This window comes from Amblyraja radiata, chromosome 5, assembly GCF_010909765.2.
Source record: "Amblyraja radiata isolate CabotCenter1 chromosome 5, sAmbRad1.1.pri, whole genome shotgun sequence".
Taxonomy (NCBI): Eukaryota; Metazoa; Chordata; class Chondrichthyes; order Rajiformes; family Rajidae; genus Amblyraja; species Amblyraja radiata.
In genome coordinates, this window is record NC_045960.1 from 94,781,782 (window position 1) to 94,796,661 (window position 14,880).

At 39.0% G+C, this 14,880-nt stretch overlaps 1 protein-coding gene across 2 annotated transcripts in view; it reads right to left on the reverse strand.

Annotated features, from left to right (window-relative positions):
- Positions 1–415: 415 nt before the first annotated feature.
- Positions 416–14,880, reverse strand: part of katna1 (katanin catalytic subunit A1) — a 32,151-nt gene continuing 17,686 nt past the window's right edge. For both annotated transcript variants that reach the window (XM_033021838.1, XM_033021837.1), the window contains 9 exons: positions 14,237–14,394; positions 11,736–11,910; positions 10,487–10,605; positions 10,288–10,393; positions 7,768–7,926; positions 5,183–5,309; positions 3,027–3,161; positions 2,300–2,426; positions 416–799 (listed from right to left, as the gene is read on the reverse strand). In XM_033021838.1, the coding sequence (XP_032877729.1) occupies positions 601–799; positions 2,300–2,426; positions 3,027–3,161; positions 5,183–5,309; positions 7,768–7,926; positions 10,288–10,393; positions 10,487–10,605; positions 11,736–11,910; positions 14,237–14,394 (1,305 nt within the window). In that variant the 3' untranslated portion in view covers positions 416–600. The remainder of the gene's footprint in view (positions 800–2,299; positions 2,427–3,026; positions 3,162–5,182; positions 5,310–7,767; positions 7,927–10,287; positions 10,394–10,486; positions 10,606–11,735; positions 11,911–14,236; positions 14,395–14,880) is intronic.

The window sequence follows — 14,880 nt, forward strand, 5'->3', positions numbered from 1 at the left end:
AAGTTTCCAGCTTTCAACTCATTTTTCAAATCTCTTACCGAGTTCTTTAACTCCTCCATTTCGGTTTTCTCTTTTGTGGTCATCTCAGTCTTAGATCGTGTAGCCATTCCAGAGTCCACTCCAGAGGTCAGTTTTGCAGTTTCTTGATGTTCCTGAGTCTTCAGCAGGTGTTTTGTAGCTTTCCTCTGTGGGCTCTGACCTGGAGACGTTTTTTTCATTTAAAATGCCTTTCCCTCCGTTAAATTCACGGCGCTTACTGATGACGTCATCAGCACCGCGACATGAGACTCCGGTAAGTTTTTAAAAACGGTCCCGACCTCCTGACCCGATTTTAACGCGAAAAATCGCGATTTTTTCAGCGGAGCTAGAAAGTTTGCGACTGCTAACAAAGCATGTCGCCACCGGAAGTCAATATCTGTGGTTTAAATAAAAAAATCTATAAAGTTAAACATCAAAGAAATAAGCACGAATTCTGACATTCAATGTAAGTAAGGCACTCTCGCCAATTACTTTTGGCCTGTGGTTGAGAAGGCAATCTTTTGTTTTACCCGAGGAACCCAAAATATATAGCTTCTACTAATTAAAAGATGTCTATGTTGGTCAACAGGAGCCAAACTCAGCAATCCATTTCTCATATTTCTCAAGATCAGCTGCAGAAACAGACTTTGAAACTTTTTTCAATGCCATTCCAAAATCTTCCATGGTTGTTGGCATCTGTAATTCATCCCTGGAAATATTTCGTATTTCCTCAGGAGAGAGGCCCTCGATGCGACGTCGCATGGCCATCATGGAGGCATCCCTGCAGAAAAGAAATACTATTCAGGTTTGAGGTCAGAGAAGCAAGTTGCATAATTCTCCACCGTGCTTTATTCCCCTTTTTTTTCAAATGACGCAGATGATTCTCCATTAATAATTTGACCACACTGCAGGCTCACATTCAAATTCATATTCCCCACCATACCACTGGTTTTAAAAAGCAAAATACTATGGATGCTGGCAGGCAGGTGTTGTGGGTAGCAAAGCAGAATTAATGTTTCATATTAATGACCTGATATCTCAACACTAAAATTCTGCACTGGCTCTTCATCTCCATCCTGACTGAGAGGTCTGCAGACAAAGTCAGATTGTGTAGGAAAGAACTGCAGATGCTGGTTCAAACTGAAGATAAGCACAAAATGCTGGAGTAAATCATCAGGACAGGCAGCATCTCTGGAGAGAAGGAATTGGTGACGTTTCAGGTCGAGACCCTTCTTCAGACTGAAAGTCACGGGAAAGGGAAATGAGAGATGTAGACGATGATGTAGAGAGATTTATAACAAATTACTGAAAGATATGCAAAAAAGTAACAATGATAAAGGAAACAGGCCATTGGCAGCTGTAGCTAGGTGAGAATGAAAGCTGGTGTGAATTGGGTGGGAGAGGGATGGAGACAGAGGGAATGCAGGAGTTACCAGAAGTTAGAGAAATCAATAATCATACCACTAGGTTACACGCTGCCCAAGCGAAATATGAGATGCTGTTCCTCCAATGTGCGTTTAGCCTTACTCTGACAATGGAGGAGGCCTGGGACAGAAAGGTCAATGTGGGAATAGGAAGGAGAATTAAAATGTTTAGCAACCGGGAGTTCAGGTAGGTCCAGGAGGACTGAGTGAAGGTGTTCAGGAGATCCTTCCTCATTGATGTCGGAGGGGAGGGGGCCCCGACATCAGTGAGGAAGGGTCCAGACCTGAAGGGTCACCTATTCCTTCTGTCCATGGATGCTGCCTCACCCGCTGAGTTTTCCCAGCATTTTTTGTCTACCTTCGATTTTTCCAGCATATGCAGTTCTTACTTAAACATGTATTCAAGTGTACAATGTGCATAGTTTCTATTTTAGAACGATAACTGTAAAATACCCAAAGTGTTACCAAGAAAATCTGTTCTTGTTTTACACAAGTAAACATTGTATTTACAATAAATATAAAAGTGCAAATGAAAAAGAACTTGCATTTCCTAGATTCAAGTTATCCCAGTGCAGTTTTTTTGTTTATTTTAGAACAGTAGCCAATGTTGCTTTGCAGAAAAATGCTAATTCATTTTTCTCATTCAACAAAGCATGAAATATGACCAACTAATCAGTTGTGTACATTGAGTGGCTTTCATTGGTTTTTATTTAAAACATCTGACCTATCCAAACAAACATTTTGCAATGGAGATACAACGTTATGTTTTGACATAGTTCATTTTTAAAAGTAGATTTTTCCATCATATCAATGGCATCAACAAATGGGAACCAAATAGATGGTGTTCCAAAACAAACCTGCAAACATTGGTAATATCTGCTCCAGAATACCCTTCCATTTGTTCAGCTATTTTTTTGACATCCACATCATCTGCCACTTCCAGTTCTCGCAGATTTATCAGCAAAAGCTCCTCTCTGCCGGTTGCTGAAATATAAATTGGCAAAAGCAAATGTTATTTGGTATTTTAAATTACTTTGACAACACATACTGACAAAGTGGCACCTAAAAAGAGGTCTCTATTTCAAACAGAGAAGTTAAGGTTTTGATTTTGCTGTGAAGATTTTTCGATAGCTCCTTTTCACATACATTTTACTAATCAACTTCTTCAACTAGTGATAATACCAATAGGATAATTTGGGATTCATTCCAGCGGTATTACTACAAATTGAGAGAGAGGTCTCTTTTGAAAATAGATACATTTGGCTGTTAACACCATTTAAACAAAGAATTGAATTATATATCATAAGAATATTTGCTATTGTGTCTCTTCATATAACTTTTGCATATTCATAGTTCTACAAAATAAACTGGTTGAGAATTTCAGAACTATGCTGAAATAGAAATAACTAAAGCAGATACCATTATGTTCAATGAAATGTATGTAAGGGCATACATCAAACCTTTAAGTGAAGATCGGATAGATCAAGTGGTCATTGCAGAAACATGCTTTAATCTCCATCAAGTTCAAACTGTTTTCAGTAACTGTATTATAAATGGGGGGGGGGGGGGTAAAACAATCAGCACCTGAAGGTAGAGGAATGTAAATCCGCTTTTCCAGTCGCCGCCTTAGAGCTTCATCAATATCCCATGGAAAATTAGTTGCCGCCAGAACCATAACCATCTTGGAAGGTTCATCATTATCTGATGCACTTCCAACACCTACAATACAGCACAATAAACATAAAAGTCAATTTATCATTTCAAGTTCCAGATTCTCTTTAACAAAATGCCAACTGAACCAAGCAAATAACATAATCTAAATGTGAAATAGGGTAATTATTCATTTCCTCTCATTACCATAGAGGCTCTGGCTCACAGACTGGATGGTCTGCAGCAGCTAAAAATTGGACAAGTAAAATCTCTAACAAGTTAGGGAATATGTTTTGGGATTCCTTTAAATTTTCTATCTGAGAATACTTTACATTTATTTTTATTGGACATTAATGCCCTAAAGTGAAATGATCAATTAAAAAAAAAATCAAAAAAATCCATGAACCTAATTTTAAACTGACGCTCAGGTGGTCAGGTATATTTTTTCTCTTGAACAAATAGATTCAAAACAAATACGTTCCTTGAAGAGATCAAGAGATCTGGCCGAGCAAATTCCTTTCTTATGCTGACAAAACATGATTTAAATGTCCAAAAATTACACATCATATTTAAAAGGGAATGTATAAACTGAACAAATCACACTGCATTGACCAAATTATTTCTCCAGTCAATAATCAATGAAGGTGGAATGATAGATCAAAACAAGTTTGCTGTTAGTCAAAACAGTAATTTCTATTTTAAACAGTGCTTCTGTGCTGACACTGAATTTCAAAGTAGAAATGTTAAAAGGAATTGCAAAGTGAACTACAATTTTTAGCACTCAAATGAAAAGCTAAACATAAATTACCCATAGTAGTTGCAATGACATTTGTCCAATGTATATTCAGTAACTGTTAGTCTTCTTTTAAGCGGATTAATTATTAAATGGTATTAAGTGCGTAGTGCAAAGCAAAATACCTTGCGGATTAGTTGATTATTTTCTAAGATTCCATCCCTTTCACAGCTTTTCCATATTTCATTCCCTTTAGCATCTGTACACCACAGCATACACCATTCATAAACTACACTGCCATTTCTTGGATAGCATATCTACTCACATAAAGATGCATAGGAAAACCACCACCTACAAATTCCCTTCCACAGATCATCCTGACCTGGAAATATAGTTTCTTCATTGTCATCAGCTAAATCCTGTAATTTCTCTCAAAAAATACTATACCAATGGAACTGCAGTGGTTTAAAAAGCCTGCTCACCACCACTTTCTCAATAACACATTGGAATGCTACTAAATGCTAACCTTGCCAGCAATGCTCACAGCAAAGGAAACTGGATAGAAAGCAATAAAACCAAACTCCTGATACATGCAAATGTACATCCACTGATAAGTAAAAGCATTGTTCTCCTGAATATTTACCAAATACACACATTTCAAAAAGAAATGGCAAATGTCGGACACACAAGGATTTTTCAAATTGGAAGGGAATAGTAATGAACAGAAAATGTTGGAAACCCTCAACGGGTCACACAACATCTGTGGAAAGAGAAACAGAGTTAATACCCGTGTCCAGGAATGCCAACTATAAAGTTAAAACTCCTCTCCTCCAGAAAGGCCTACATTGTAAAACTCCCCTTCTGCTCAATAACTGTTTCTCTTTGCACTGGTGTTGCCTGACCTGCTGAGTGTTTCCACCATCTGTAGTTTTTTTCTTCCTATTTTCGTAATACTAAAGGTGGTTACAGATTTCATGCCAATTTTGTGTTTTGGCTTGGCAGTAGTTGGTTCCAACAAAAGAGCATTGGCCTGAAACATTAACTCTGTTTCTCTTGCCACAGGTACTCCATGACCTATTCAGTATTTCTATCATGTCCTTACTTTATTTCAGCAGCCAGAGTACAATTGAACTGAAGAAAAATAAAACAATCAAAAACCTCAATTGGTCTTTACAAATCTTACTGCTAATGTGAAGCTTCTTTGGGAAGTGTGGCACAGTGGGCATTAAACAATCACACATTCAAGCTTGTAACCAAGTTCTGCACAATTAAATAGCTAATTAACCTTGGCTCATATAAAGAATGATTATTTGAGAAAGGCTCCATGATTTACAAAGGAAAGAAAATGAAAAATTACCATCCATCTGAACGAGGAGTTCTGCTTTCACTCTTCTGCTCGCTTCATGTTCTTCAGCAGTTCCTCTACGACTGCAAATGGAGTCAATTTCATCAATGAAAATGGTTGTTGGGGCATAAAATCTGGCCTCAAAAATAAAAACAAGAATGTATTATCAAGTGATGTCTCAGCATCATTTCCAACATTTTCATGAAAACTTTTCTATTGTTTTCTTCAGCAATGGAAACACTGCTTTGAACGAGTTTTTTAATTTTTTATGGACAGTAAAAGTCAGTAAGTGAACTTTTTAGAAATCAAACCTACCCTTCTTCCCACTAAATCACTGATATCTCTAGAATAATCCAAAAGATTCACCCACTACCAATATTTTCTCAAATTTGGGAGTAATGCATCCTGTATTCTTTTAAAAATAATTGTGACAGTTTAGCCGAGCTGTTACTCAACCATTTCTTTATTTTTGCGTTGAAACTGAAATTTATTGGAATTTCAGAGTGCAGCAGAGACTATTTTCATCCTGCATCTTGCATTCATACAGAATCTGAAAGTTTCATTACCTTCAATGGCAATTTCCATTCTGGTCTCACTCTAACAAGCCCATATCCTTTCCTTTCCTTTTCCTAACTTTTATATCTCCATCTCAGAGGTTAGGCCAGCAAACAATATATGCTATTGTCCATAGACTACCACACTTCTTCCCATATTGCTTTGCGCAAAGACTTAATTTCATTCTTGCAGCTTCTCTGGTTCCATTCAATTTGTATGGGAGGTGACTTTCCCCTCCAGGCTTCTGAAGTTTATTTCTTTTTCCTTAATCATGGCTTCCTTCCCACCATGGTTGACTTGCCACTGCTAATGCTCTGTTTGCCCCAATTTCAGTTCCCCATCTTCCTTCAGCCAAAACATAGGGATCCCCTTGTCCTTGCCTCCCAACCAACCATCATTTTCAATATGCTTCCTCCCCCAATACATTCTCCCCGCCCCTTTCAGCATTCTGAAGGGACCATTCTATCCATGACTCCCTGGTTCAGTTTCCCATCTCCATCAACCATTAGGAGGAAGAGGTTAGGGCCAGTAAGTCTCAAAGAAAGGACAAGCAGGGAGAGGTGAAGGAACTATGGCAAAGCCAATGGGCCAAGTATGTTTATTTTAATGCTATTGTGGGGGAAAACAGAGCATTCACAATGTCTGCAATGGTGACTCTGGGTTTCCAGGCACATATTATTTTAATTTTCCATCCAACATTGTACTATCTTTGGCACTGCCAGACCTCCTGAGAATCCTCAGCATTTTGTGTTTTTATTTCACACTTCTAGTATCTGCAATGTTTTTATATCCGACGTGCAAAATAATTGCTTTTTGCAGTCCATAACGAGTGTCTGTGGACCTTGCACGTTTCCAGTTTTTCACCATTTACCAAATACCCCGTTTTAAACTTTATGTCTGATGCAGATATCTTCAAATTTACTTACCTGCAATCCAGTTATTAGTCACTGCTTATTCACTTTAACCATTAATAGGCTTGGTTTCCCTGGCTAATGCAAAATTTCTTAACAGAACCGCTGTCACATAACCACTTAACAGAAGTCTGGGAGTTTGGCATTATCAGACTTATTGGCAGATTCAGAAATGCTAACTATTAATTCTTTTTCTAATTTACTTTGATTCAAATAGTGCATAAAAAGACTAGATATTCCCATTTTTACAGTCACCAGAGACCAGAATAGGACTTTGCCAACTGTCATAGTTTTCCAGAAAACAGAGGTATGACAACAGTCGGAGACAAATGCCAAAGTTGGGTGAATCAATTTCCTTTAACCGAAAGATTCAAGTGAATAATCTAGCTCAGCCTCCTCCTTGTCATGAAAGAAGACAAGTACTCGCTGAACAAAATCTTTTGAAAATTCAGTCCTACGTTATAGGTTCAACATGTACGATTATATCTGGATACTCTCCCCTTCAAAATAATTTAAAGCTATTCAGGATGTTCCTCATTGTATCAGGTCGGCAGCATACCATGCCGACTTCTTAACCCCAATTACAAACCCTCTAATTAAATTCCTTACAACTACCATATTATGCTTCCGCTCCCTCCTCTGCACAACTTCCATTGCTAAGCTACCTTGTTAAATACACTTGCTGCCTTTATTTCTATCTTCACAAACAATGCATAGTACACTGTATCTACTGGATGTGGTTAGTTTCTCTGTAATTCAGCTCTACCTCACTTGTACTATATCAGTCACGTTCAGTTGAATAATTTCTAGTCAGCCTTAGAATGAAAGGATGTTCCTTTAGAAAGGAGGGGGATCTGTGGAATTATTTGCCACAGAAGGCTGTGGAGGCCAAGTCAATGGGTATTTTAAGGCAGAGATAAATTCTTGGGGAGAAGACAGGAGAATGAGGTTTGGAGAGATATAGATCAGCCACGATTGAATGGCAGAGTAGACTTGATGGGCCTAATGGCCTAATTCTGCTCCTATCACATGACCTTATAGCACTAACTGTCAAAGTGATTTAATTACAAACTTGCAACTACTTTAACAGCTTTAAAGCTTTAAGATTATATATTATTTCTCCATACCTACCATTTCAAACAGAAGGCGAACCAGTTTCTCTGACTCTCCCCTATACTTGGATGTAAGTGATGAAGATGAAATGTTGAAAAATGTTGTTCCACATTCTGTCGCAACAGCTTTAGCCAACATTGTTTTTCCAGTTCCTGGGGGGCCAACCATCAGAACTCCCTGAATTATAAGCAAGTGAACATATCCTCAAACTCTACACGTTTATACAAATGGCAATGCATCCTTGCATTACAAAAGGGACACAATACAGGAAATTACAAATGAAAAGATCTGAACATTGGATTAAATAAATTAAGTTGATAGGATCCAGGTAGTTTAGTTTGGCGCAACAAGGTTTGTTGAATTTTAATGTATCCATAGTTCCTTGTGAATTTGATTCTGTCGGGCAATGTCAACAATTAAAATCACCCCAGGGGAAGCAGATGGGCAGTATTACCAGTTGAAATTAAGCACAAAGCATAATATTCAACAGATCTCTTCAGTAAAAAAAGTGCTCAAGTAACTCAGTGGGCCAGGCAGCATTTCTGGAGAACATGGTTAGGTGACCTTTTGGCCCTGACCCTTCTTCAGACTGATAGTGATGAAAAGAAAATGTGTGAGATAAGGATTGAAGAGGTGTGAATTATGAAGCCAGAGAAGGAATATAGGTGGAAAGGAAAGGAATGAAATGGGTACAAATCCAGATGGGGCACAGGGAAGAGAGAGAGGGGGCGGGAGAAGAGGGGAAGGGGAGGAAGATGGGAGAGTTGTTTCTAAGTTAGTTACCTAAAATTGGAGAATTGAACACTCATACTATTTTTCAGCAGATAGTCTAGACTTTTGAACTTTCCTCATTCACAACCTGCAAGCTGATAAATGGAAAATTGGAACCCATTATTTATTGAATTATTAAATAATTTTGAAATTAATTAAAACAATTAATCTGTTTCTATTGTTCTTAAATGATTAAGTGATAAGGGCATACCGCACAACGGTAAGGACAAGGGGATCCCTATGCTTGTTTTGGCTAGGAGAAGGTGAGAAACTGAAACTGGGGTAAATGGAGCAGTAGCAATGGAAAGTCATTAATATGACTTATAGGACAATATGTGTATCAACGAGAGAAGCAGTTATGGTGGTGGGAAAAGGGTGTGGATACAAGAAGTGGTCTGGATCAGGTATGACTCAGTCTGTAATTCAACGTAAATGTGTTATTAAGAACACCATCTAAACTGATTAATTGTAACAGCATGGAAACAGAACCTTCGGCCCTCCTAGTCCTTGCGGAACATTGATCACCTACTCACACTAGCACTATGTTATCTCACTTTTGCATCCACTCCCTACACACAAGGGACAATTTATAGAGGCCAATTAAAGCACAAGCCCCGCACATCTTTGCGACATTGGATGAAAATATAGCACTCGGAAGAAGCCCATGCAGTTATAGGGAGAAAGCGCAAACTCCACACAAACAGCACCCAAGGTAGATTCAAACCCGGGTCTCTGGTGCCGAGGTAGCAGCTACGCCACTGTATCCATCCCTTAGATTAAGAATAGATTCTTAAAATCTTTTATAGATATATTAGTTCATGTCAATTCTCTGTATTCCTTTGTAATGACACATGCTGTGTATGGTTTTATAGTCAGCTCTTCTAATTTTGTAGTCAGTACCTTCCACCAGGGACGCTGTACGATGGCAGCTCCGCCGGCAGTCTGTTCCTTTTTTCATCTTTTAAATTTTTTTTTAAAGTGTTTGTTAAAAGTTTGTTTTAATGTTCTCCAGTTTGTCTTATGTGGGGGGAGGGGATCGGGGGAAACTTGTTTTCAGGTTCTTATCTTGCCGGAAATGCGATTGATTTTCGCATCGCATTCTCCGGGCGCTCTGCAGTCTTCCATCGATGGAGCTGGAGGCCTCCTTGGACTGTCGTGAGCCCCACCCCGGGGCGCGGACTTAACATTGGAGTTGATCCCTTGCCTGGGATCACTCCAACTGCGGACTGCGGACTTACCACCAAGTGCTCGCAGTCTCAGGAGAGGCCGAGTCGGGAGCTCCAACGTCGCGGAAGGTTCGACCAGCCCCGACGCGAGGTACGATTGTCCAGCGCGGGGGAGCTGACATCCTCCCGATGCAGGAGCTGATCGCCTCGACTCGGAGGGCCCAAACGCCGCCAGCTACGGGGGTCAAGATCGTCCCGTCAAAGATGGGCTCGAGGCCCCCCCCCCCGACCGCGGAAGAACAAAGGGAAGGGATTTAAACTTTATTTCGCCTTCCATCACAGTGAGGAGTCATTGTGGTGGATGTTCATGTTAAAATGTGTTTTGGGTGATCTGTTGCTTTTTATTTGTATGACTGACTTGGCAAATGAAATTTCTAGTATGTTGCAAAACATACTTGGCAAATAAAGTACTGTTCTGATTCTATAAGGATTCATTTAACAACATATGCAAAGGGCAAATAAATAACTAAATATATACAGACCCAGATATATATATTTGACTTAATAGCCTTTGAGAAAGAGATACAGAATATTATCTTACTTTCCAAGGGCGTCTGATTCCCTTAAAGAAGTCAGGCATCCACATAGGCAGAACTACTGCTTCTTCCAGCAATTTTTTTGCTACTACCAGATCTGCTATATCATCCCTGAAAATCAAATTTGTGTTGTTGAATTATATTTCAATTCCTACATACTGTTATTTGCTTTCAATAGATACAGACATCAATGATTTTACTCACCATCGAACATTTGGATTTTGTGATATTATATCTCTCTCTAAAGCTTCCACCAAATCCCGGTCATTTCCAGACCCATCAAATTTTTTGGGCTCACTTTCAGAGGCATCAGTTTGTTTGATCTATCAACATAGATTTAAAATATTATTTCTTAAAAAATAACTCTTATACATTCCTTTATTTGGTGACAAACTACCAAAATAAAAATCTGGAGCGACATGCATTTCAATTCAATTCAACTCAATTCAACTTTAATGTCATTGCACAAATACTAAGTATGGGTACAACGAAATGCAGTTTTGCGTCAGTCCGTAGTAGTAGTGCAATATAGAAATTTAAAAAAAAAAGAAGATACAGAATAATCAAAAATACAGAATAATTAAACAATGGGGACAGAGGGACCGGAGAAATCTATCGGCGGGACTCCGAGTTCAGCAATGTGATGGTATAATTGTAGAAGCTGTTCCTCATCCTGCTGGTACGAGACCTGAGGCTCCTGTACCGTCTCCCTGATGGGAGGAGGGCAAACAGTCCATGGTTGGGGTGGGAGGGGTCTTTAATGATCTTCCCAGCCCGTCTCAGACACCGTTTTCGGTGGAGGGCATCCATGGCAGGGAGCGGGGCACCGATGATGTGCTGCGCGGTTTTCACCACCCGTTGTAGTGCCTTCCTGTCCGCAACAGTGCAACTGCTGTACCATACCGTGAAGCAGGTGGTCAGGATGCTCTCGATGGTACAGCGGTAGAAGTTGGTCAGTATCTGGGGGGACAGGTGGGCTTTCTTGAGCCTCCTCAGGAAGTAAAGGCGCTGCTGTGCCTTTTTGATCAGCTTGGAGGTGTTGAGGGACCAGTCATGCATACCACATGACTGGGAATATGTTCCAGTTTATGCTTTCCTGAAAATAAAAATCTAAATAAAAAGTAAAAAGCGTGCAATAGGACAGATGGTGTTTGAAAAATAACACATACACTAAAATCCTTTTGCTTTTGCAAGCCTTGATAACATGCGACTGTCCATAAGTCACAACACACTGTGAAACTGACAACATAACTCAACTCCCCACTGAAAACAGAGAAAAGGTAAAAAGTAATAACAAAGGATATAGAGATTTTTATTGCACAACAGACATTTCAATGAGAGAAACTTTCACTGAACATTAAAAAATGCAAGTTTAAAACCCTTTACAACTATAATTCCATTATTTCCTAACGCTTTAGCACTACTTTTTTAGTTTCTTGTTATGAAAATTTACCTTGTCCTCCTTCCCTTTCTTTTCCTTGGCTTTGTTTACTTTTGCTTTGTCATTGTTTCCTTGTCGAGATACTGGACGGGTAGAACCTTTAACTGGAGCCCCTAGGCGATCTTTCTGAGGAGCTCTAAGGTCATTGCATGGAGCGGATTGTCGTTTTCTTCGGGGTGGCGATGGTCTGTTAAGAGAAATAAAAATCCATTTGGTTATAAGTCAGCCAATATTCCCACACTTCAATATCAATAAACCTTAACCCACAAAAATTAGTTATTTGTTCTTTGCTCCAATCATCTTACTTTAAATATTGAAAGATTTAATTTTGTTTTTTGAAGTCTATCCCTTTAAATGGATTGCATAAAGCCCAATGCTTTCCTAAAACAATATTTTTTAGTGCTCCTTATTTCAAATATCTAATTGCAGTAGGTATGGTTAAATTAACTAATAGGACATTGACCCAGTCTTATTCGACACCAGTTTTTACATAGACTGGCTTGGTGATAAACCCATTGACTAGAATCATGGCTTGCATGCAATCATTACACCAATATAAGATGGAGATGAATTTGAGTAGTTGCTCCACTGTTCCTCCTGGCTGATGAAGTCAAAGACAAAATATGCAAAAATAAGGCAAAGTACAGTGATTGGCGCTGCGACCCACATTTCATGTGGAGTTGTCACGCAGTGAAGATCATGTGCATTGTGCCTCTAGATGCAAGGAATCCACATTATGATTCCAGTGGCAGCTTCTGGTAGCTGCAATTGAGGATATCTAGGAAAATAATTTCCCCCCATAACTGACAGTAATGAGACTCCCCTGTAATCATCAGTCTGGCTTGTCGCACTTTTATCGGTGCAGTGGTGAATCACATATCCAGTACATCATCCATGAGATTGAAAGTAATCTTCAGATTTTATGGGAAGCCATTCAATCCAAAACCAAACTCGAGCAAAGATCAGTAATTGAACTGCAGCACAGAGGAAACGGTTGCATTTGTGCATGCTCGGACATCAAGATTTATGCCATCATCAATTTGTTTGTTGAAGCACACGCGTGAATGGGCCTTATAATCAATATTCAGAACACAAAAAATCTACCAACATGTTCCTGCTGTACATTTACACTGCCCTTCAACAATAAAGTGTCGTGATGAGACCATGGAAAACGTGGACCACTCCCCTTTGAGAGCCATCTTTCAGTGAAGGAAGACACTGCTGATGATATTTATCATCATCATCATCATCATCCTTGTGTCTTTGGTTCATTGAGGAAATTGACATTTGAAGATCCATTTCTCAGAACTGGCACAAAATTCAAGGTATACTAGGCAGAAGTGATCTCTGCCTCCGATGTGCTTCGGATTCCGTACAACATACACTTAAGTTACTGGAACAATACTATCAATGTTCTTTCTGCAAAATTCTCCAAATTCACTGGAATAATAAGCAAAACAGCATCCATCATCTCTTTTAGGCCAACATCTGGAGCATGAAGGCCCTAGTTATACTTGGCCAGTCACGTTGAGCAACTCGTGTTGTTAGCAGGTCACTTATGAGACACCCAAGACAGACACTCTATTCCATGCTCTGTCAGATTACCACATGGTCAAAGCCTCCTTGACGAACACCATCTTCATACTCATGGGAATTCCTGGCCCACATCTGCCAAAAGTGAAGAAGCAGCTTTCGAATGATATTGGAATAAATTGAATCCAATATTGAGAACACCAAGGGAGTTTGTGGTTCTCACATTGATATCGTTGGCCATTCTGGATCCCACAAAATTCAGCCGGAAGCAAGTGACCTTCTGGCTCAGGGTGAAAGAGGAGGATAAACAGCAAAATGGTGCACACTGGTGGAATATGCTGTTGGGACATTATTCGAGAAGTCATGTAATATGTCATCACAGTGCGCCCGTAGAAACCTTCTATTGACAGGATATAGGCGAGTCTGTTATTTCCATAATTTATTTCAACAGTGATTTGCAATTATAAATGCAGGTTAAAATTTAACAAAGTTAGAACACCATACTCTGGCAAGCATTTATGGAATTACTGAATACATTCTTAATATACAATGTCTATCTTTAACAACTAACATTTAAACTAGGATTTAAAAAAAAAAATTTTTTTATAGTTCACATGAAGTCTTAACTTCACTTATCTACACTCAACTCGCTGTAATTTTAAGGATGATACTAAAACTATATTTTGATCTTTCTTTCACCATCCACACACAAAATTTATCTGGTAAATCTATGCTTTGAAGCAAATAATTATTATTTCAAAGCATACTTCGCAGCTCAAAACTTAAGTTAGAGAATACTTCACACCAAGTTTTGAGATCATCAGTACATATATGATATGAAAATCAAAATCTGCAGATGCTGGAAATCTGAAATAAGATAAGAAACAGTCATCAGGCCAGGCAGCATCTGTGGCAAGAGAAACAGTTATTGTTACAGGCTGTGGACTCTTGGCCAGAAGATACAAGATATCATCACTTACTTGCGCTCTACAGGCACAGGCAATGACCAGACATCTAAATCATGCGCTGGCCCTTCATGCCGAACAGCCTTCAATGGAGAATTGTTATTCTTAAACCCATCTAACGTTGCCATAATCTCTTTGACGTGCTGACATTCTTCATTTATCTCTTGCCATATCTACGGGGACAAAACAACGTAGGAATTATTCAGTTAAGGAACTTAATGCTGCTTACAAAAATAAGTAGAATTCATTCATATTAGTGGAATCACTTCACAAAACATCAGTTACTCTTCCTCACCACCATCAACTTTTAGAATTTGAGGGAAGCACGAAACATGACATTGGTGCAAAAAGGAGCACCTTGGTGAAAGATTAGCTATAATTTTATTGAATAATGGAGCAGGTATCAGGAGCTGAATGCAAATCCTGTTTCTATTTCTTATGTTATCCTCTGAAATGCAAAAAAAAATAATAACAAAATTAAGGTAAGAAGCACTACATTTTGAAGGCTATTTGTTAAACACGACAGCGTCTCATCTAGCATCTGGATCCTTGGGACGTGTTAATGAATTTAATAAATTCAGAACCCCCTGCCCTTTAGTCATGGTCATAGAGCCATACAGCAGGGAAGCAGATCCTTCAGCCCAACTTAACCAAGATGC